This window comes from Gymnogyps californianus, chromosome 3, assembly GCF_018139145.2.
Source record: "Gymnogyps californianus isolate 813 chromosome 3, ASM1813914v2, whole genome shotgun sequence".
NCBI classification, from domain to species: Eukaryota; Metazoa; Chordata; class Aves; order Accipitriformes; family Cathartidae; genus Gymnogyps; species Gymnogyps californianus.
In genome coordinates, this window is record NC_059473.1 from 58144714 (window position 1) to 58170150 (window position 25437).

General features: G+C 43.0%; 1 protein-coding gene across 3 annotated transcripts in view; it reads right to left on the reverse strand.

Moving 5' to 3' along the window:
* The window catches only part of CNKSR3 (CNKSR family member 3), a 59701-nt gene extending 36497 nt beyond the window's left edge, over window positions 1-23204 (reverse strand). For all 3 annotated transcript variants that reach the window (XM_050893849.1, XM_050893850.1, XM_050893847.1), the window contains exon 1: window positions 23129-23204. In XM_050893849.1, the coding sequence (XP_050749806.1) occupies window positions 23129-23180 (52 nt within the window). In that variant the 5' untranslated portion in view covers window positions 23181-23204. The remainder of the gene's footprint in view (window positions 1-23128) is intronic.
* Between the last annotated feature and the right edge of the window lie 2233 nt (window positions 23205-25437).

The window sequence follows — 25437 nt, forward strand, 5'->3', positions numbered from 1 at the left end:
GCTTTCCTGGGGATGGCTGAACACCTGCCTGCTGATGGGAAGTGGTGAATGAATTCCTTGTTTTGCTTTGCTTGTGCGCGCTTTTGCTTTACCTATTAAACTGTCTTTACCTCAATTCACGAGTCTTCTCACTTTTACCCTTCCGATTCTCTCCCCCATCCCACCACGGGGGGAGCGAGCGAGCAGCTGTGTGGTGCTTAGTTGCCGGCTGGGGTTAAACCATGACAACCCAGAAGGAAGAGGAAAGAGATGAGAGACATCCTTGTTCAGGACTTACCACTCAGCCCCAGGCAGCCAGACTCCGCAGTGCCACCCCAAATACTCATCTTGGGAAAATGGGTTTCCAAGAAGGAGGAATAGGAACCACAAACAAGGGCTCATATTCAAGACCTCAAACACCTGGCAGCATGATATCTTGCTGGCAGCATTTCAGCTGTAACTCTTTGCTAATCCCAGCCACCACCAGAACAGGACTGCTGACCAGGGAAAGATGAAGGATGAAAAAAAAGAAGAAAACTGATGCACACCATTTTTTCCTGCTGACTTCGGTGTACGTTCCCTGTCTGCATCAAGGATTAAGTTCCATGTCATGAAGTAGTTCACACAATACAACACTCATGCTTTGGTTTTCTCTTTTAAGAATCAACTACATCACTCACTGACCAGCTACGCTTGGCGAAAGCAATCTTTCTGTGCTTTAACAGATTTTGTTTGGCAAACTAAATAAATGAGATGGAAGCAGAGCATATCCATATGTTCTCTGCAGATAGACCTGGCACTCTAAGTTTCAACAGAACATCTGATGAAAGCCAACATTCAGCAAATGCATGCAAAACACATTAAAATAGAGAACACACCTGCCCTAGGCAGACAGGCCCAAATAGCTTCCTAGCCAATACCACAAGATGTCTTCAGGGACACTGCTGACAACATCCTCCCCGACTTCGCAGTAAAAACAATATCCTACTTGTGGCAAGATGCAACTTGCATTCATCCCCCGGGTATACTGCAGTGAAGCATTTTTATTTAATCAACTTTTATTGCTCAAGTAGCACCTAAGAACTACTATAAACTCCAAACTGAAACAAGAAAACATCTCTTTGCCCAATATACTAATATGTGCAAAGGTGTGCCTTTGGTGTCTGTTGGTTGCATTTAAAATAGCTGTAATTAAATGGGTTTAGAATGGCTCTCCACTGACACAGAAGCACTTCCAGCAAGTATGACCCAGATCTTGTTACTCTTTTTCACCCTAAGTTTTTACCATTATATCTAGCAATCAGCTTATTCCCCCCAGAAAAATTATTTTAAACCGACAGAGCTTGGTACAGCATACTGTAGTAGACTACTTCAATGGCAGAAAAATTCACATTTAATTGTTACTAAGAGATTGTTCTTGAACTAATTCAAACTCTTTTGACAGCCATTGCACCCAGTGAACATACCCTAGTGTTTGTCACAACCTAAGAAAAATCATTTTGCTGGTGAAGACATGACTGACACTGTCAGCAAATATGGAGCTTTTAGCATGGTAAAAGAATAATCACTCAGTGTGACTTTAAAGTCACATGCATTAGGGGAGGCAAGAAAGATGACTAAATGGCTATGGTGAGAGATAGATGCAACAGGATTTAAAAGGTTTAAAAACACTGCCAGCTCCTTCCTACACCCTAGAAAATTCTCTTCTTTTTTGTTGCTTGCAACTGACGTCCATGACAAATCAAAAGGTGTTGCTTAAACAGGACATCAACAGAAGTTAGTTACTGTGTTACACCAGTGTAGAGTGGCTTCATTAATTCCACTCAAGCAATGAGTGTAGAACTGTTCCACATACATCAGGACAAATTAATGTGTCCTACAGGCTATTAGTGACATAAAGCATCATCCTCACATACTGCGTCAAAACTCTGACAATGAAACTTTCACCAAAGTTTAAGTGTGGGAACTCTGTTCCACCCTGGGCTTGAAAATCTCACTCCTCTTGGATGCTCAGAAGTTGTTTCCCAAGGCACATGGGCTCAAAGAACCACTAAGTTGTTCTCCAGCAGGAAACAAAAGCAAGTGGTAAAATAAAAAGTAAAAAGTGGAGAAAACCAGATGATTCCAGTATTCCTTTTTCTCACCCCACTAAGGCTTTTTCTTCATACTAAGTACACTTTAAGACATGCTGGCCAATACATTTTAAATTATACTTAAACAGGAATTTGCAACTTCTGTAGTCAATGTAGGTCTGTTTTTCTCTCTCATTGAAAAATTAATTGTTCATTCCATTGATGCAAATAACAGCTTTGCCTAGGCACAGCAGGGTTTTGGCAGGAATGAAAGCAGAGTGGTATTCGGCCACTGAAAGCTGCAGTTGAGAAGAATCTACAGACAAGACCTTTGTCCCTCCCTCCGTACAGTGCTAGGCTTTCTAGGGAACCAATCCACTTCACCCCATGCCCTCTCCTGTACAGAGCATACGGGATGACTACCTCAGAAACAAACCACCCATAGGCATACCACAGCATTTGTCTCTTCTGCAGCTAGGTGGCAACAAGAACTGAGGTAGGAGACTAATTGCCATTTCATCTTCAGGCTGGCCCAACACCCCGACTCATTCTCTCAGTGAGGAGGCTACATGCAGGAGGACAACATCACCTCAGAACATTCACTTCATTGGATCCCAGATGGCAAAAAGAGATGCATAGTCGGTTACTGCCAACTCACTTTTATCCAAAACTGAGGTAAAGCTCCGCCGCACCACCAGAGATGGATTTGTCCCAGCCACTTAACATCAACATCTTGACAGGAGAAGGCAAGCTGCACAGATGCCTGTGCCTCAACCACTGCAACAGGACCTTTATAAGCTCAACATCAGCAGCAGCTTCAGCTAGTACAATGGGCTGTAAATTGGGAAAACATGTACGAGGACACACTCTGGTCTGCCATCTTTGCTGTGGAAGTACTGCAGAGAACGAGGGCAGAAAGTTGCAGGGGGATGGGGGATAAACAGCAGAAAGTGGCACAACTATGCCCAGCAGAGCTCATCTGTCAGAGACCTGACTTGTACCTCATGAGACACACACGCACCCCCCGCCCCACGCTGCTCCTCACTGGACCAGCTGCGGACCCCACTTAATGGGTGTGAGGAAATACACCTCTCTTAGAGCTCCAAAGAGAAGCCCAAAATAAATCTTATTTCTGCTACTAACAGATACAGATGTTTTCACTAAATCAATGCAACCGCAGAGAAATACATTTCCCAGAATTTTCCAACTCACACAACCATGCTGAATATGCTGGGTGGTTTCTTTTTTATACCACTGTCCTAACACACACTTTTTACAGGAGAACTTTTACTCAAAACAAGCCTTTTAAACACTTTACCATTTTGCTTACAGAAGTATAATAGCACTGAACCTAAAATAATCTCAATGCTAGCTGTGGAGTCATCCACAAGATTACAGGAACCAGATTTTTTTTTTTTAATGGAAACTATTTAATTTTGTTTTATAGTTCTAGTGAAATACATATTGTAGCTTAATCTATAGCAGGAATATGGAATCATTTAAGTCCCCAGAGGCAAAAACTCTGGAAGCTGTGGAAATTACAGAATTAGGACACAGTCTGTAAGTCATGTTGTATGGCTGAAGACCAGCTCTCTAGTCTCATTCTTCCCATCGTCCATCCCACTCCTCTCTCCAACATCCCTGATCCCCTTCTTTCTCACCTGCACCACACTACCACCCCCTTGCCAGAAAACCTTCCAGGTCCCACCCATAGCAATAGTTTGACACAGAGCCAAACTAGAGGTGATGAGGGGCTCCATCGGGTGCTTCGGCTGTGTCTGAGCACCTACTGGGAGGCACATCAGTGCACCAGAGAAACACTGCAAATAGCAGGCTGGACAAGCTCTGTGTTGTGGACCAACATACACCATCCCTGAGACACTAGTGCACAGCCTGGCAGCAAATGACACCATGCAAGGCAAAGGTTTTGGGAAATATACTGTGTAGGTGCCATACAGGAGGAACCAGAGAGATGTCGCAGGACTGGACTTAATGAATATAAGAAGGCACTTATGACTGATGGGATGTCGGACAAGGGGCAGGGAATGCCACAAAACATAGAGGATAGTGAGGAATAGTGCGGTGTGGGATGGAGGGTTGCACAGCTAGCACTTTAATACATGGTCCTACAAGGTATAGCTGACAATCCTATTTGCCCCTCTAAGTATTGGGGGGGGGGGGGGGGGAGGGGAGGGGAGGAGAAGAGAAGAGAAGATGGGACATAGATAGAGAAGATCTCTGCACTGTCAGTACTTAACAACAAGAAAGTCCCTCCTGCATGACACTGCTCTCACCATATCCCCAGATATAAAATATTCAAGACACACCAAGTGCATTTACTGCCTAAGTGTTCAAAACTGGCTACGCTGTGTCACATCAGTGTCCCAGGCTGCTGGTCAGACAGATGTTATTACTATCAGTCATTTTGCATAATGTTGCTTAAAGTGAAGCAACATTTCACTTCTTACTGAGTGGTATGTCCTTTGGCAGGTTTCACCCCATCCCTCACATCTCCTTGCTCCAGTTTTCCAAGCAGCAGACATATGAAGTTAAACTTACCAAGAGGCAGCTCCCTACCCCTGAACTTTTCTAGCACCTAACTTCATCATTACTATACTTTAAAGTAATTCACAACAAAATTTAAAAACAATTTTCACAACAGCACCAGACATGGGAGCACTCCTGGACAATTTAATGAGCCATTCCCCTTACAAAGTCTTGCCATTTCAATTGTAATGTTAATGTAAACTTCGTGTTACTGTGAATGCATCAGCACCATGACAAGATGAAACATCAAGGTATAAAAAATTCAAAGTTGTCTGAACGAGGAAATGTTTCTGCTTCAGAGAGTTAACCTCAGTAAAATACAGCCACCTGTATTTCCACCTATGTCATCTTTTGCCTACTGACACTTCAAAGCAATGCTTCTTCAGTTCATTATTCTCATGCATTTAACAATTCTCTTTGTCTACATGGCATCACTGATTTCTTATGTATAGTCAATTTTTTTCCTCATACTGAGTTTTTTCTATGTCACTATTTTTTTTTTAAAGAACAATGTTACTTTCAAAGCTTGTTTTAGCAAAATATCTTTTTCTTTGTATGTTAACTTTTTTCATTAGAATTGGCTTTCATACAAAACAAATTAATCAATAATCAATTTAAAAAAAAAAAATCACCATTCCCATGCTTGTCTTGGTTAAGCACAAATTCAACAGCTGAACGGGCAGGAACTGATAGAGAAAGGCAACCCTTACAAGGGGCAAAAACAGGGAGACACTTCCTAAAAACTTACAAGCCACCCACGGATAAAGTGTCTGTTAACCCAGTGGTTGACCCACCTTGTAAGGACCATAGTTCTCCCTCATCCCAAACACTATTACTCCCCATTTCAGTTATATCAAACTTTGTATCAGCCATGTCTACAGCTGTACAGTAACCAAGGGGGAGGATTCTCTAAATTGGATTTTAAATAAGTCTAAATAGTTAACAGTTGTGAAAGTGATAAACTAACCATTTAACAGCCCTACTTCTAAGAGAGTATTAAGTGGACAATCTCCCCTTAAGGCTTTGGAGTTCTGTATTTGCAGAACAGATGCACTACGGGATGAAAATCCCATAAATGGTTTGCATTCTTAATGTCTGACACAATTTAGTCCTTGGGGAGTGCATTACATGTGTACGTGTGTGTCTGTGGGAGATTGCATGCAATCTTTTACAATGAGGCCCTGATCCTGAACCTGTAACATTACTTTAAGCACCAAAAATAACCTACAGTTCTGCTGCTGTATTAAGAGCAGTGATCAAAATGTCACCTATTAACTTTTGCATCACTATGACAGGTTTGTGTTCCTGCTTCCCAGCAAATCCAGTTGCTCTTCCTCACTCTTCTTGGTTACTCTTTTTATAAATAAACAAACCCCACAGATACTTCTTGTACACTTATGTTGATGATTCAGAGCATATTGCAGTTTCCTGAATGTAGACCCTGCTTTAGCTACCCCAAGCACATAATCACAAGGATATGGCTATTTACTTGGACACTAACAACAGAAGATACCTGTTAACAGTAAAATCATACAGACAAAACTCTTCAATGTAATGTCCCTAGCTTGGGTTACGAAGATGTGTGAGAGAAACTGCAACAGTAGGGGAGGGATGACTGCACTTAACACAGTAGTTAATCACAAAGAATGAACTCGATCCAGAAGTCTCTGAAACAGGTGAAAAACAGGCTAGAAACAAACGGATGCAAATACTGCCCTAAAAACAGTGGGTGCAATCATTTTTGCACCTGTTTTTTAAATCGAATATGCTCCCCTCCCCAATTTCTATTTCTAGGGTCACCTAGACATTCATTTCTTATTTTTCTTCTAGTTACTGCTCCTCTGTCTACCTTTCAAATAGCATTAAGTTTTAAAAAAATCAAGCATCCTGTTGGTGCTCAGATGTTTTATGCTGTCCACTACCAGCTATTACAAACGTCAGTGTTTTTTACAAATCAGTTCAAAGAGTAGAAATAATGAGAAGTAGTAAATGCAAAGTTTCACATGAAACTGAGTGCCTTATGTAGCTCCGTAACTAACATTCTACCCTATTCTTCTCTTCAAGTGTAAAGAACTAAGTTACATTTCATGAGCACTGTAAAATTCTCAAAGCTTTGCTGGTCCTTGAAATACAGATTTGGAAGAAGCCTAGCCACTTTATTCTAACAAATACTTATCTTGTCTTCAACATAACTTTCCAGAGCAAAACTGAAATATGGTATGTTCTCCTCTTCTCCTGATCTTTCAAAGGAGTTCTAATTAGCTTAGTCACAGAATGGACTTAATAGAGCCACTAATTCAAAACATGTAAAAGGTTACAAAATTCCTTAAAAAATTTACAATTTATTTTTTCTCTCCTCCCTCTCCCTTTCCCATCTTTAAAAGTTGCATCATTTTTGTAAAAATGCCATCTGATGGATATAAAGACTGTATGAAACTGAAAGGCATGGAAACTTACAAGAAACAGTTTGCCCACTAATAAAAAGATAGTACATTCAACCCAGAAATATCTTAAGTTCTATTCAAATACAGTTACTTGTTTGTTTTGACCAACTTAAAGCTGCCTGAGCAGCCTCTCTCCTGGATGCATACTTTATCTCAAGTATTACAGAGCCTTATTTCCAAGCTACCTAAAAAGATCAAATACCTTCTTCAAGCTAGAGCTTATTTCCACAGCTTGGACTTCTGCAAGTTGATCTGCCGCACAGTTAGTACTGTGTAGCAATCTCCAGCTAGTGATCAAATTTTCAAATTTCCAAATCATGAGAAATTGCTCACTGTGCCCAAGGATGTATTTGGAAACATAAATTCAGAAGTAATACTTTGGTGTGCTACTGTGTAAGGGGAGAGAGAACATATAACCAGGTTGATCCTCTTCAACCTCTGAGAGTACTCCTATTTGTTAACTATGCAGCAATGGACTTTTAAGACGGTGATTTATGGAAACCTGTTTGATCACTGTTCATCTTTGTTCTTCACTTACAGGCACTGTAGTGACCTTATTTACACCCAAGTTAATCATTAGGTCTTACAGAGGGTGGGGAACAGTGGGGGAAGGTAAGGGGTGGGGAGGGGGGAGGGAAAGGAGGGTTTCTTTTCTAAATTAAAGGCATTAGTGATTTTTATAAGTTATCGACACAACAGCAAAGAAAGAGTATCTTACACAGATACTCTCTCTTTATGCAGACTTGGCTTCACATCCCCAAACTGAGACCGCTAGTGAGAGGATGGTACCATCCCCCTGTGCTCTCTACCAAAACTTCCAGAAAACCCACCAACTCCAGCGGTGCCCTCTGCACAAGTAATGGAGGCCCATAAGCAGAAAGCTGTGAAGTACCAACTTATTTCCAAACTGTCACCACAGAGGCTACCAGGCACTCCTGTCTTCTGCTTACCATTAGCTGGCAAAGAATGAGGGCTCCCCACCCAAGGATTAATGCAATTCACCAAAACATTTGCTGCTCTTTGTCACTTCTATAAGCATCTTCTTTACTGAGGAAAAAAGTCCAAAATCCTCTGAAAACTGTTATAAAACCGCCAGGAGACAGTGAGGCTGCTCCTACCCAAGTAAGACCAACATGACAAAATACCACCTGGGAAAGATCACGTAACAGGAAAATACCAGGAATAAAAGGGAAATACAGCCACAAGAGGAAAGATGAGGAGAAATTACTATTGAAAGTTTCCACTTGAGAAATTCACCTAACAAAGACCATTTAACTGACCTTTGAACAGTCACACTGCTTCAACTACAGTAAGCATATAAATTTTTTGCATTATTTTCCTATCTTAGTGTTCATTTCAAATTGACAGAAGTAGCAGTATCTCAAAAGCAAGCAATCCACAGAAGAGGATTATGAGCATATAATAAACAGGGTAACATAGAAGTCTTCTTATCCCCAAGTTACTCTCTCTAGACATCCCATCCCGCTCATGTGAAGTAAGACAGACACATCTTTTACCCCCAACATTTTCAATTCTAATAGATATAAAACTGTCATCGACCTCTTGGTCTGCAGACACTAAACTTCAACTACTGTTTCCCCCTCTCACACACACACAAATTCTGCTGAAAGATGCTGGAATGAGAGCCACAGAAACCAAAAACATGCATTTACTTGCAGACCAGAGCTGACAGCAGCAGCTCACACCCTCTTCCTAGAGGAGGAACTGGCTGGGCCTGGGGAGCTTTGGGACAGAGGGGACCGGCCAGACCCCCACCCAGCCACTCTCCATCTCCATGTTGCAACCTCCAGCAAGGGAAGCCTTTAGAGACGACTGCATAGCACAACTCCCTGGCAAAACAACAACCCAACTTAAAAAACAACCAATCCGTTCCACTCAGAGACAAAAATCAAAACTTCAGCCCACTTTATCCCATCTTCCATCAGCTCATACATCCCATCACCAAGCCTCTGCCCATCTGGTTTACTGTTGCTAACAACCTCTTCACAACAGCATGGATAAATACTCTTCCAAAGGAATAAAACGGAAGCAAGAATGAGCAAAGAATTCAATCACATGCAATATTAATATTAATCACAGTAATTACACACTGACTACAGGCAACACAAAAGCACTTCCCCCTTTGAAGCATACTTCCTAAGGTGGCTGCCTCCATGGCTTGTCAACTTTAATAGGTTAGGCCCCTTCCGTGAGGAAAATAGGTCAACATCTTTGCAGTAAGAGTAATTTTTATAGTCCTTATCAGGTAAAAAAAAAAAAAAAAAAAAAAAAAAAAGGCCTTTGCTGGCCCTAAAAATAAATACTATCCTCAAACAGGTCAAGCACAAAGTCATTTCATTTCCTAAAAGCAGTAACAGTACACTCTACATTACTTGTCTCTAGCACATGAAGCCTCTGTGCCTGATAACTTTATGTGGTTAATACAGCCCAACAACCCCCCCGCCCTAGGGCCTTCATCTCAAACATGCAATTAAGAGCTTGCCTTTTAAAAGTTTCAAGGTTTTTGTGGTTGAAGGAGTAGTTCATTAGTCACAAGAGCTCCTTTTCTTGAACTCTGGTAATTAACACTCTGATGCCTGTTCCCACAGTGGAAACAAGAGGGACCATTGCAAAACTGCCTGCCTCTTGGCTCCCAAGAAGAAATGGGGTGATCCCTTTAATTTGGTTTGGCTGCCTTCTCACACCACCATGTGGAACTGTTTTGGCTGATTGCAGCAAGGTCCATTACTCACATCTGCCTCTCCTTTGTGTATGCACCCTTGCAAACACTGTGATTACTGTTACACCCATGAGCTAGTCAGGGAGCAGTTTGCTGTAAGGCAACAGCTGATGTAGTTGCCAGATAGCCAGCCTTTTAGATGACAACCTCCTACACTGTTACGAAACATTTATGACTAGCACCTTACAATCTCACGGTCACCAGGGAGGCATAAATACAGGCACATGAGAATGATCAGCCATCAGCACCTGCTAATCACAGTAATATGTCATAGCAAGCTGAATGACATTAACAGAAAAATGCTGATGGTGCATACCTCTTTCCATCATGGACAGATCCCCAGGAGTCACTGCTGGATTCTCCTAGGAGATGCTATCATTACTTGGATACATACATTACTTGATGTTAAAAATCCCCACAATATTTACATCAGGAATTCTAGCTTCTTAGGAGTTATTGTTTGCATTATTTTATATAGCACATCAGAGTCCCTTCCATGAGCCAGGACACACAAGGAGTCTCAAGACCAAAGAACAAATGCCCCTGTCCAAAGGGAGCTTGAAACAGAGAGAGGAACATAAGATGAGGAATGACACTCCACCCCATTGGACAGGCAATCTTTTCACTGCACTAGCCATCACCCTTCACCTGCAAAGGGCTCAGAAGGTTGATGCCATCACAGCTGACAGCTTTGAGGAGAGCTTCCCAGCAACATGAAAAGGATCAGAAAGCTTAAAGGTGTTCAGGTAAAGTAGCTGTTGGGTTCCAAACAACAGGTCAGGGAAGATGTGCAGGGCAAGGCTAGAAGGCCTGGCCACAAAGATCTCAGAGTGAAAGCAGCCAGCATACATTTGAAGTAATAAAGGCAGCAGCAGAGAGGGGGGAAGAAAAGACTGATATGGTTAGCACACCTAGCTAGACAAAAAAAAAAAAAGCGAAACTTTGCAGCAGCAAAACATGCTGATAACATTGTCCCAGTGACAGAAGAGACCTGCCTTGCGGCACCCAATACAATAGGCATTTTAAAGCATATCACTGAAGCATCTCAGCTTCCTTTGAACAGACTGTGTCAAAAACCAAGGTTTATCAACTGAGCAGTCAATCACCAAATCTCTCAGCTTCCCCGTATTTTTATAATTGCTTTAAACATCTAAAGCAATTGCTTCAAACAATTAGCTGCCTGACACATTTTCATTATTCCATGTCGTTTTACAGCCCTAGTTAGGTGTGCAGTGATGATGCTACTTCCTAAAATAGCAGAGACCTCATCAGAGTTCAAGTGCAACACCTCAACTGTAAGAAAGCCAAAGGCATTTAAGATCAACGGTGGCAAAGCTGACCGAGGGCTCTGTCTGAATCATACAGAAGTCCAAAATACCACCAACCTGACTAGGAGCCCTACCTCCTTCCTAGATGTAAAGTGGAGTGGAGGAGGGCAGGGAAGAGCCCTATATCTATCTCAGCCACTCCATCTGACATCCTCATACAGTATTTTTTGTGATTATGAAGAGGCAAGAGCGCGAGCAGATATTCCACCCTCTTAGCAGGGTGGTGACAAGATATTTCTGACCCTCTGCTGAAGCTCCAAACAAGTCTTCCTGATACTTTTAAGGCACAGCAAAGCACCATCAGATATTTGTAAGGAAGTCAGTCAATTTGATTGATGGCTACTTGCTTCTCTCATAGCATTTCAGCTAAATTGGGTTTGGTTTGGTTTTTTTGGAAAGATCTGTTACAGAATACAACTTTATTGGTGTATCTTCCAGGGAGTGCATAATTCCTAGGTGCCAGAAGCATCTCTAGGGAAGGCCCTCACATATATGGCTAACAAAGCTTCTAGGGGGATGCCTCAGGCAGAATGAAGAGTTTAAATCTTAACAGAAAACTAGTTTTCAAAAGTTAACAGACTTTTGAGAATACCCAATGACAGGGAGGAATATTAAAGAGCAAAATATATTTCAGTAAAGCCACAAGAGATAATTAACTAAGTTTCCAACTATCATTTCAACACACTCTTAACCCTTGGAAAACTGAGGATGATACTGGACAATAAAGTTACACGCATTATGCTCAATTATACATGGGTTAGAAACCACACAGTCCATTCGGTATTCTGCAGCAACCAAGCCATGTTAATCTGAGCAAAACCTGTAAGCATACATACAAGCTGACAATCTGGGAAATGAGTACTTCTGTGAATGACAGCTCAACAAAAGTCTCCAGGCATGCCTAGCACGGGACTGACTCTACTGGGAGCTGGAATTCCTCTCCAAATATACAGCCCTGAGAAGCCAGTCCTAATCTTATTACACTAAAAGCTGACATACAGTGTTGCTAGTGGTACTATGGCCATATCTCAGTGTCCAACTGTCAATTGCCTTGTTTCAAGAGACAATTTTATACAGAAAAGATGCTCACTAGCTTGGAACCTAGGCACTGTGATGTGCTCTATGAAGACAGAATATTAAACAGCTTCCCAAAATATTCAAGACTAGCTACTTCACCAAAGGTTTGGTTCCAGCAACATCAATGAAAAACATCATTCCAACTGGTTTCCCATCACGGGAAAATGAAAAGAACCACCGTAAGATAGGAGGGTTTCTGCTGTAAAAAGAATCCAAAGTAGCCCCAAAAGGCTGCTCCAAGTGTTTCTAATTATAGCACAAGTATCAGCTACCCTTGATTCAATTACAATTGTTAGATGCTGCCTTTTTGTGCAGTAACATGTGGTGCTGCTCATCTTTCTACGCAGCTTTGCAAGATACTCCACTGATTAAAGACACTGCACTGGAGCTAGACAAAGTAGAAAGGACAGAAGAGGTCAGTTATTAATCACACTTGCATCTGTTATTACTCTCATATGCAATATTTTAAGAACTTTGTGTTAAAATACACCAAATTTTTCATCAGATGCTGAATAGCACGAGATATAGTTACAGCTCTCCCACATACAGATCACACTGATTACATTCAACAACTCTTTTGTACATCACATGCCTATTGACTAGTAGTATTCCAACAGCCCTAAATGCAGTGATACTCTATGTTCTTAAGCAAGCACACACATAATTTTTAAAAGAGCATGCCCCCTCGTTTGTTGTTATGACTTCCTGCACCCCAGCAGTTCTCAGGTGACGGATGGAGAAAGGAGGATCCAGTAACTACAACATTGAACCAGGGCCTGCAAGTTTTCTTCCTCTGCTGCAGACATCATGGGATGGACCTGGTTGGAGACTGACATGCTTGAACTCCCAGGATACTCAACGGAGACCTGCTCAGTGCTTGATGGAGCCCAGAGCATGATTCAGCTCACTCCGAAACAGACACCAAGCACAAAATCTGCTGAGCCACTCTCTAGGCTCCAGTGACTATAACAGGAGTATAGACATCTAAATCTATCATGTCTTAATCCTGATTTGAATGCCATCCACTGTATGACCAGAGGCAAATCACTTTCTTTCACCATATGCTCCACAATGCAGAGCCATAAATTGACACTTGAAGTAGCCCGAACAGATGTTTCAGGAGTTTATAAGCAATGTAACTGCATTAGGGGATGAAAATAGCCGAGACAATCATGCTAATGCTGTTTCTACTACATAGATAACCTACTTCAGCTTAGTTGGACCTGCACTCTGTAAGGTAGGCACACCTCAAAATACCTCATAATGTTAACTCCCTATCTTTAAAATGAAAAAAAAAAAAAAAAAAAAAAAAAAACCACCACCAAAAACAGTAAATTCCTACTGAGAGAGGTGCTGAAAGAATAAAATAAAGACTGCGAAGCCAAAGCACCAGGGACTCTGCAATAATGATGTGTTAAGGTTAAATCAAGGAAAGAATTGCATAAGGCACCAAAAGAACACTTCATCAGCCCCCAGAGACTTTGCTTCTCAAGGCTCTACTCCAGTCACCTTCTCTTGATACTTTTAAAATCTGAATAAAAGTACCACAACTAGCCAGAATCCTACCAGCCAGCATCAGTCTGGTACACATACTCTAATAAAGGAGTAAGCAGCAAAACATTTAAGAAGCATGAAACTATTATAAGAGCAACCATAAAAATAGATCCCCCACTACTGAGAGCCTCCACTGCCAGTGAGTACCTGCTATGGAAGCGCAGCATCCATTTCAGTGCATTTTAATGCTCCAGCTTTGGCACTGCTCCATCAAACCCACACCTACCCTCCCGAATAAGCGATGAATCTCATTCTCAGTCAAATGCCAATATTATTTGTTCCTCCAAGATTACCATTAAATCCTAATCATAACTAAGGACAAACTGTGTTAACTTTTTTTAATGCAGTGATGTCTAACACGTGTTATTGTGAGATACAACCAAAACCAGCAAGAAATAAAAATGTTATTGGCAGGTTTGATTTCCAAGTTCTTGTTTCGATCACATATGGATTTATTTATCTAGTGTTACTGTCTGAAATAGTGTGATGTATAGTTAGAGAAAAGATAAAAGATTGTTTTCAAATACAAGGAAATAACTATGATGCTTTTAAGTTTACACAGGGATTATATTTCACAAGAGGTATAATATTACATCCCCTGGTGAGTACAGCCTAAGTCCAAATACTACATGGAATACTAGAACTTTTAAAGAAAAAAAACACAAGCACAGAATTTATAGCATATTTATCTTTTGTCTCCTCTTTCTTCCACAGTTTCCATCACAGCTTGCATTAGGAATGCCAAAAATTACTAAGTTTTATGTTTTGCCATAATCCTTTTAAAATTGTTTGGTGAAGCTAACAGAATACAAATAGCAAGAATCCTGCACCTTGCAAAGGATGGGCGAGTGAAGCAGTGAATACACGTCACCACTAGAACTACGCAGTGGGGAAAAGAAAAGCAAGAAAAACAACCCCACACATGTCAGAGTAGGTATCTGCATTTCACCAGGTTCCCACTTTTCCTCTACAATACTCTCTGGGCACAACTCCATCCCCTGGTCCCTGCACATGTTTTTCAGTCCACATTCTTCAGGCATGTCTGAACTTGTTCTTATAGCCCTCCCTCCTCAGGGGAAGTCCTGGGGGGGGGGGGGGGGGGGGGGGGGGGGTAAGGGAGGGGAAAAGTCTTCATCCCTTATTGTTCCCTTCTCCCTCCCCACCCCCACAGCCAAGCACAGGTCTTCTCAGCAGTGCAGTGCTAAGATACCTGCTCAGGTACAGCTTTCTGTGTTCTGCAGCAGTGGGATAGCAGCCAACTCAAAATTAAATTTTCAAGGCACTGAAGTTATGATATTGCTGTCCCGATGAAACAGACTGGTAGGTTTTCATTCTTCTATTTACATGTTCACCTGTCACCAAAGGGTTGCCTTTTGGCCATCACAGCAAGGACACAGCTCTTTCACAATGCTAGTTCAGGAGGAGGAAAAAAGTACTGCCAAGACCTGCAGCTCAGAACAAAGCATCTTTGGAACAGGCAATAGCAGTAATATCACAACAGAAGGCAGAAATATTCTCTTGTTAGATAAGGGTCTTTTACAAGCTACAAAAGCTAGAAAGCCCGACAGAAGCTCTTAACCAGTCTGCCTCACTGGCCCACTAGACTTGTAATATATCCAAAGGAGGCAACACCTTGAGCCCTTCCCTTCTGTTCTGGCTAGGAAAGCATCTGTATCAGACAAGATATCTTTTATTTAATGACAAAATCGGCATATTGCAGAGCTTTTCATAAAGCATTCACCCAGCAAACTTCATTCCAGTAATACAAGGCTCTGTGAGATAAGGAAAGATATTACTAATGATAAAAGGATGGCAACCTAAGCAACACTGATTTTGCACACACAAGACAAGAGACATCAGGATCATCAGCCTGGAAGCGTGTACCAACACTTGCTTTAGCAGATGCCTTAGCCCTTGATGAGCACCAATTAAGTTTTAAATGGAGTTCTTTCCTTTGATCAAGGAGCAAGATAAGATCACATTTATACCACAGAGCTTTGATTGCAACAGCACACCAGGTGCTTTGCTTACCTACACCTAACTACAAGTATAAGAAACAGTCCAAAAAACTAAAGAGATTTTGTCATTACAGTGGCAAAGAATTGTCTTCATGTAAAAAGGTATCAGAGAAGCACGTACAAGAAACTACATGAACTCAGCGCTGATGCAATATTATAACATAATTCGGCCAGATACTGAATGCACATCTGTAGACCAAAGTTAGAGGTCAGTGATTTGACCTCACCAAATCAAACACAGATGCTTGTTTTTGTCCGGCATGTGTGACATTTGATGAAAATTAGCTACATTTCATAATATCATAAATATCTATTTTAATAGGTAATGAATGTTTAAAGCCAGTGAAACAGATCAGGCTGATTCAGTGTACCTCCCGCAGATCCTCCAAGCTGTGAAATGTTATTGCTTGTACTCTGAAAAGATGGGGGCAGACATATGGAAACCCACAGGAAATTTCCTCATGCAAAGGAAGCGTGGCCCAGGGATCTGAATGATAGCCTCAGACTCCAAAGTCATCTCACTCTGGTAATGAGAGCCCAAATGACAAAAGGACTGTATACCCTGCCTAACATCAGATAGAGATCCACAGTCAAACAGCATTTTTATTTGAATTTCCTATCTCTTACTGCAGCCCTGTGGACAAACACACTAAAATCTGTGAGCAATCCTGCGACTACAAGAAGCTGGGTCCTGAAGAACTATCATAAATACATGAGAGGTTGCTATAGAGGCCCCAGCTCCATTAACCCCTGTCCACCCTTCCTTTCCTCTCCCCAAGTTAGCCTTGAAAACGTCAGTACCTCACCACCTCCTCCTTTTGACAGGACTTACGTATTTGGGGTATGTGGAGGATAAAGCGAGGAGACACTGTGGAAACACCATCCCTCTCCGGAGGTGAGGCCTGACTGTGCGACATTGTTAGGAAAATGCAAGGTACAAAGTAAGACCAGTATCATCGCTTTTATGGAAAAAATGCAATGGTAATCAACTTTTACCACTTAATTCGCAGAGGTACTGTTTGGACTTATTCATTAACATACCTTCTGTATGAAAACCTTGTCCTAAGACAATGCAGCAAACCGAATACTGAGGAGTCTCGCCACCTCTTCTGCAATCCCTGTCACTAGTCATCGTCTCTTCGACGTGCCTGGAAGGAGCTCATCTGTTAGACCATGACTTAAACCAGGCAATCCAGAAGTTTACATTTAAGAAATCAAAAGGAAAGAACAAACACCACTCAAAAAACCCGACATACTTTTGAATACTTGCTGACAGGCTATATGCACGCATCACTCATAACTGCAATTCATCTAGTAGCATGTGTTGGATAACAGCCTTTTGTCAGGGTCTTTTACTTAAGAAAATAAAACATCATGACAAATTTCAACATACATTTTATCCAGTGCCCTGTACTTTGTCTTCCCTTAGCTCCTGCAGTGTGCTAGACAGCGTACAAACAGAGAGAGGCATGATCCTTGGCCAAGAGGATTTACATGCTGAAAACATGGGGTCCCAGGCAGAAGTGCAAGGAATGAACACGTAACGAGTTATGAAAATCTGACACACAACATTTCATCAAAAATGAGGCTTTTCCTACAGAAGTATCCAACAACAGATACAAATGACTTCCTGTCACTCAAGGAAAAGCTTTAAAGAAAGAAAGAAAAAAGCAACCAACCCACTGGCCAATCTCTGCACCTTCTACTGCGCAGTTAGAAGAAATTTCTCTTAGTAAGTATACCACCTTACATCTCTAGTTGGTTAATACTGAGCAAACATCTTCGTTCTTAACACTACTACCTATGTTAAGGTACTACCTAAATATACCTCGTATACCTAAAATTCATTGTCAGAGTTTCACTACATTCCTCTACAAAGGTTACAATCAACTTTCCACTAATGCCCGTTGTGATTTTAGCATTTAAAATGTTGCTTTTCCAGACATTATGCTGACAGCATTCAACTTTCAGACTTTCTGATGTTTGGTTAAAATAGTTTGAACAGCAACTTAACGGCAAATAAACAGAGCTGACTGTGAACATGAAAAGATTGCGGGGGGGGATAAAAAAAAAAAAATCACAGAACCCACAAGCAGCTCAAGAAAGTGCAACACAGCAAAAAACATGAAAACATGATCTAAACACATGAACAGAGGCCAACTTTGGTTTATTTTTTTCATACACATTCACTGATCTTAGCAACAATGAATGAATAATTTTAAGACTGCAGTAGTAAAAACTCCTTGTGCAACTTATTACTTTGTTTCAACCCACAAATAAATATACATAGATGCATTTAGTATATTCACCTTTTGCTAGTAAAACATTATGGGCCAGTTATACTCAGTATTTCAGCTGAGATCTGCAAAGAGTGGTTATTCAATGTCATTTTCTGATCTATTTAACAAATACTCTATACAAGTATTTTTTACATAACCACGTAAACAGAGGAAAGAGATTCTTCTGCAGCCTCAGTTATGGGCAGCTCTCTACTCTTCTTCACTGAAAGCAAAATACACTGTCTCAAAAAAATGACCAGGGGTTTCTTAGTGTTAGATTTTCCCAAATAATTTGAACACAACAGCATTCACTTGAGTGTACCTAAAAAGAAAAGGAAGGCTAAAAAATAACTCCAGTGCTATGCATTACCCATAATTGTTTCTAAAATCCAGCTACGGTTTGCAGCTCCCAGCACACACAGTTAACATGACTGACCTTGTTGAAATCTCCCTGGGTAAGCAAGATAGCTCTAAAAAAAGAACACCAGGCCTCTACGATTAATTGCTAACTATTAATAAATTAGCATATTTCTCCCTCTTCTCCCAGGCATACCTGTAAATAAATATAGTTGCCTGAAAGCTTTACCAGGAATGGAAATCAGAGTATTTCATGATATAACAGGCACAGGAATAAGTGGTATCCATGAACTACTGAGGAAGGAAATAACCGAACCAGGAGTGCAATAAAGAGACCAAAGCAGACGCGTGATCCCCAGCTAGCCGAGACTACAGCTACAGCGACAAAGGCCAAATTGTAATGGAGCCTCACAACAACGGAGGCTTCTAACCACAAGCACGTCAAACTGTCTTTACCGAGTAAAATTTGGCTTGAAGTCACAACTCACATAAGTATGTGAGGCCTGGGGGCAGGGGGAAGAGACAGATCAGGCTACAGCAAACAAAGAGGAGGCACATCGATGTTGTCTAATAGGACAGTGACATTTCTCACACAGGAGGCTCTATCCCATATGCAGCTTTCCTCCCCCTCGCACCTTTTGAGGAACGACCTTAGCTGTGGGGTTATCAGTAGCCAGGGGCTTCTGAGACCAGAGAAAGTTTCTCCACATCATCAGACTACTCTGTTTCCTTCAAATTGTTGCTACGTCAGTAAAATTAAGTCACTTTTGTGCTGGACATTTCTCCATGTGCACAGCCCTATGGAACTAAACAGGTTCTTGCTGGTTTCTGCATCCAGGATAGCCCAGAAAATTGCAAGTCCACAACCAAACAAATACCAGCAGTGTACTGCAGATGTGCTACAACTTCCATGGCCATATACCTGTACCACAATAACCTGAATAACTCCAGGAATCCCTCTTGAGGAGCTCTGAGGGAATTCAGTCTCGCAGGCACACGAGGGAGTGCTGTGAGATACACATGAGGACTTTGAGCCTGTAAGCATCTTAGCCTGCACAGCAGCAAGACCGCAGGTCAACTGCAACACCATCCAGATGTTAGTTTATACCCCAACAAGGATAAACTCAAAAAAAAAAAGAAAAGAGAAGAAGAAAGACATCTTCTCAGTATAGTCAGGAAAACAGTGCAGGCTATATCATTCAAAGAGCATAAGCTCCATGTCAACCCAGCCACAAGTCAAATCAACACAGCATCCTAGCCAAAGTACCTTTTAATGGCTGAATATGGCCCCTAAATACTATTTGAATTTGTGTCACACTGTAAGAGAAACCTATAACTACACTATGACTTCTTCCAGACAGAAATCGAAGAGGTGCTTATAAAAATATCAGATATAGTTTTCAAACACTGATGCTGTAGCTAGAAAGTTACCACGTCCTTGGTCAAAGCTTGAGAAATGCTTCACCTACACAGAAAATTGCTAGTGAGTAAAAATGCAACTCTTCCTCAGCAGCTTCAGTTTAACTAGACTGACTCTTATTAGCTACATAGCCTGCTACTGTCAGTACAGCGCACTCTGCCAGAAAAAACACCCTTGTTCGCAAAAAATAGCAGCATTCTAGTTTGAATTAGCAAGAGAAGACAAGCAACTGCATTTTGTATCAGCTGTTGTTGGTAACAACAAACACAGCACTTTTTATTTAAAACCTGACTATAAAAATCTAAAAATATTCATGTTCGGCTTACTAATTCTGGATAGGTTCTATTTTAAATTCTAGATGAATGCTATTTACACTATTTACCTAGGAGTGAACAGCTCAAAATCACAGAACAAAACTCTTCAGGATAAGGGTTACCTTATTAAGAAACGTTAGTTCAAAAGCCACTTTAAAAAAAAAAAAAAAAGGGCAAGTTCACCAAGAGCAAATAAGCCAACTGTCCAGTAGTGGTCATACAGCTTACTTTTGGACTTTGCTTTTGGGGGGTTGTTTCACGGAATAGGGGGAAGTTTCCATTCTTCTTTTGGTTTCGAAAAGGTATTTAAAAAAAAAAAATCAATTTATAGGTGTTTGATTGTAAAAAGATTTGGTAAGAAAAAAAAAGTCTCTGGAGAAATATTCTCAGTTTTACGTTGAGCATTAAAATGGATTAAATCAGACCACTTATTTCCGCTAGTCTCTACGTTTTTCCAAGATGTTTTTATCATTGTACAATAAGCATGCATCACTATCTGCAAAACCAACCTCCCCACTGAGAGTTGGCATCTCCCACCACAGTTATTTATGTCATTCTTCTAGAATACATCTCCATGGCACCACAGCACTAACTACAGGCAGCGGATACCACCAGCCAAATACTTTCTCCCAGAGCTTGACCAGTTCAGTGAAGATCCTGGTATCACTCTTCCTAGATGGCACGTGTAAGAAAAATAGCATAAGCTCCCCTCCAATCCCCTATTTTATAAAACTAACCTTGAGAATTAAATATAATATTCATAAGGTAAAATACAGAATATTGGTCTTTGGTCAAACTTAAAATCCAGTGGTTGTGAACTACACAGTAAAAAATTTTCCACATCTCATTTCTTTATTACAGTCTTGTCATGCAGGGAGTGACATAAAATGACGCTGTGCACCAAAGAGGTCAAAAGCTTACCTGGAAACTGAAAAACAGCAGAAACAAAAGTCACCAGCAGTCTTTAATTTATTCCTTTGCATTTCAAAGGACACGTGTTTGCATTAGTCAGAAGATCCACCTCCCAACTACAGCCAGCCCTCAAATTATTCTGCATAACACTAATTGAGGGTCCAGCTAAAGAGTTACCTGTTTGAGGAACCTGCGAGTAAAACAAATTATGCAAGAAAGCAAGCCAAGCATGCTTAAGTATAATAAAGCCTTTTAAAATGATTAGCAGGTTTAGTCTTTAATCTGGCAAGGTAACAAACTTTCAGCGCCCAAGAGAAAAAACACAATGAGGGAAAAGCATTATATAAATATTCCACATGCCAAAGCAAAAAGCTTATTTCATTGGAACAATGCACTCCTGTTTCAACCAATACCAATCAGAAAAAAAAAAAAAAAAAAAAAGAGATCTTTCTCTGGAAGCTATTTATATGTTAACGCATAACTTCACAGCACGTTTGTGTGGAATCCTCTTCTCACAAAGGCTGCTTGGACGGTCCCTCACTGGCACCGGCCCCTTCATGCACATGTTCATGCTCAGGAGGGCTGGGAGTATCCATCTCAGGCTGTATGAAAACATGAGCCTGCTTTCCAAATTTGCCTCAGTGTTGAGCCGAGCTACAGCCAAGTGCTGACCACAGGCAGGCAGTCTAATCATAATCAGCATTATGGTCCTGAGACAGAGGAGTAATGGCTGCTATAAGTAAATGCCGCTTCTAATCCAGGGAAACTTTCACCTCTGAAAACATTCCTAACTTCACATCAACTTCAACTCCTTCAAAGCCTGGGAAAATACTTTATGTAACAAAAGACGATCACACTAAAACATAGTCCGGCAAGAAAACCGAACTACATTTCATAAGTCATAAATCCCTCACCCAACTCATAGCTATTTCCCTTTTGATTTATTCCCTGTAGAGCGGGAACTGCGAGAGCAGCATCCCAATCGGCATTCAGAAAGCACTCACAGGGTCCAACCAGAGCTGACAAAACTGAGGCTTAATCTGCCTTCAAAGAAAAACCCGAAGGCACCCAACGCTGCAGAGGTCCCCCACGACCCAGCACCCGCTTCGTCCCCACCTTCCCTCGCCCACCAAAGAGCTTCCCGGAGCCGGACGCAGGGGCAGGCTTCCCAACGCCTCCTTCACACATTCAGTCCCGCTGAGGCTTTCCGCAGCTATGTCAACATCGTGAACAAACCTCGAAGCTGAGTAGAAAGCTTTGACAGGCGGGAGAGGGAGAGAAACAAGCATACACACGAGAGATCGGGGTGGGAGGGAGGAATGGATGGATGGACAGACGGACCAAGGGGCCGCTATTCAACTCTCCGAGCGGGACCCCAGCGTTTTAATCCCATCACCGTTTAAGAGGATTAAGAGTTCTTGCTTACTTGAACTAGTTCATAAAGTTTTTGCTTAACTTACAATATTGAAGTTTTTTCGACCGGTGAGTGAGTTTTGCTTGAAAAGCTGGAAGTTAACTTACATGGATTAACTACCTGCCTGAAGGAGAACAGTCACCACCTCTGTGCAAGCAGACTGGCCAGCACGACCACAGAAGAAGGGGACCGAGCCCTGGGGAGACCCCACTGCATATAGACGTACCCCGAGCCAGCCACCCTCACGCAGCCCGGTGCAAAACTCACCTTCCCCTTTCCCCATGTCCAAACAGAAACACCCCCCCAAAAAAAAAAACAAACCAAAAACCACAACGCGAAGTACGCAGAAGTGCACTAACAAGTAAGGAGACAAGTCAGGAGGGAGCGGTAAGCCGCCAACTCCCAAGCAGCAAGCAGGGGGAGTCCCGGGGCTCAGCCGCCGGGGCGGCCACGGAGCCGGGGCTAGGGCTGGGGCTGGCACCGCCGCCGCGCTGGCAAAGGCCCCGCTCGCCCCGCCGGCCATGCGGTCGCCCCGCCGGGGAGCCCGGCTCCGGGGAGAGAAGCCGCGGCGGCCAGCGTTACCCCGTCGGGCAGCGGGTCACCCCCCCCCCCCCGAGCCCGACGCCGCAAAGTTGCCGCGGCGCAAACCCGACCGGGCCGGCGCCCTCTTTACCTTTAGTCCAGTCCACCACTTGCTTCGGGCTCCACTTGGTCACCGGCTCCATGGCGGGCTCAACCTCCACCGGCACACAGCCCCCACGGCAGAACGACAGCCCCTCTTCCTCCGGACGCCAACTCGCCCCTTTCTCAAGCTCCCATCCCGGCAGCGCAGCTCCGGGCCGCCCCCTTCCCCGGCCTGGCTCCTCCCGCCCGGCCGCGGCCGGGTCCGCCCCGCTACCGCTCCGCCCATAGGTGCTGTCCCCCGCCGGGCCGGGCCGGGCGTAGCCGTTACGGTCGGTTCCGCCCCGCACTGCGGGGCGGAACCGACCGTAACGGCTACGCCCGGCCCGGCCCGGCCCGGCCCTGTGCTTGAGAGGAGAAACTTCTTGGGGGTCCCTACGGCTTCTCCCGGGAAGGGGAGAGGAAGGCATCTGGGGACAACGCTTTTAAATGCTTTGTTACCTTTCAGACTCTGCCTGCCCCTCCGAGCCCCCCCCCGGCCCCGGGCTGATAGCCCATGAAGTAAGAAAGTCCCCAAAACGTGAAATGACCTGACACTTCGCCTGACGCTTGCGTTTCGTTACTGTCTATGAGCCACATCCAGCTTTGACTTTGTTGGGTATAAATCTGCACGGAAAGGACGCTCTGAAGCAGCACGGTAGCTGAGACCACGCTACAAGACCCCTCAAGTGTGTCATGTCTGAAAGCCACCGCTCTTGGGACCATGTGGTGACACAAATCCCACTTTTCTTTAAAGCGAGGTGCAGTTTTAGCTCCCCTAGGTGTGAAGACCAGCCTGGATAATGTAGAGTATCCAGGCAGAGAGCTAGCAAACAGTAATTACTACTAGAAACAGGAATTGCTGCTAGTCATATCACCCCTACTGTCATATTGACACTGCTTAATTTGTACTCGGGGATTAATGCGACTTTTTTTTAAACGAACATATTTTGGAGGCTTAGGATTTCCATGTACACAAGGGAGAGAAGGCCCACCGCTGAGGTGGCTGTGTCTAGCGATGCCACGGTGAGGAAAGGGAAGGAGCGGTGGACAGAGTACGGGACGTTTCCCCTCGCCGCAGTTTGCACGGGGGTGGCCTGGCAGGCAGAAAGGCAGGCGACTCGGGAGCCACCCGGCATCCTGCCCCGGGAGTGGCGACCTGCCCACGGGGTGGAGCAGTGGCCGGGCTCTTCACCCTGCTTCGGTGGCGGCTCTGTGTGAGTCACGGCCCCGTGGCAATTTTAGCAGCAACTGCAGACTCTCTTCAACCGCGCTTGTCCCAGTATTGGCATTTGGGTTTTTTTATTTCTGATTCCTGCACTTAAAAGAGTCCTTGGGTGTGGAGGCCGTTTCACCATAATAGATTACTTCTGTTTTGCTGCGCTCACTTGGGAGCTACATTAAGCCATCAGCTGTACCTCAGGCTCGCTTTCCTTGGAGGAAATGTGTTGCTTGTGTCCTGGCCACCTCCTGAAGCCCACGTAAGCCCCTAGCAAGCGTCAGCCTCTACTCAGAGGTTTAAGTGCTGACCTCCAAAACTGTGTGCCCAGCATACCGACCTCCACCATTCCTTGCTACCAAACACGTAGCTCAGCCTACAACCACTTTTCCATTAACGAAGCAGCAAGGAGACATGGAGAAACCACGTATTTTTATTGTGTGCATCGCTTAGGGGATCTGGTTCAGCAGCAAATTGCAGCCCAAAGCCCTTTTGTAACGTGCACGAAGGTCTCGCTGCTCCTCTTCCTCAGTGCGGAAGAGCAGAGCAAACTCTGCTGTGACAATAAGACTGTGAAATTTCAACTTGGCAATATTAGAGAGCGGGTAAGCAGCTGGGATTTCAGACTCTCCGGTTTCCCACTGTTTTCATCGGCTCCCATCTCTATCCATCTGTCATCCCTAGTCATGTACTTGAAATGTAGGCTCTTTGGGACAGGGGCTGTCAGTTCTGTGCGTGGCTGCGCAGTGCCCAGCTGTGCAGTGCCCAGCTTTCCCACCGCGGCACAAACAGCTGCCTTCTTGCACGCACTGCTGTGGACCCCGGCCACGGAGTCAAGAAGCGACACTTCACAAGTTCTAGTTTTGGGAATTAGTAGTTAAAAAAATGGACTTTTTGCATGTAGACCTAAAAAGTAGTAATTTCTTCATTCTTTCTGTTACATGCTGGTTGAAGGTGTATTTTTAGTTCTGGATTATAAGGTCAACTCATTCTAGCTATTTATTTATTTGCTTTTTAGTTTGTGAAATATTAAGCCTGTCAGTTAACCTCTCTGCCTATTTGAAAGATTAAAATTCAGCTCACCACGGCTTTAATATTGGTGC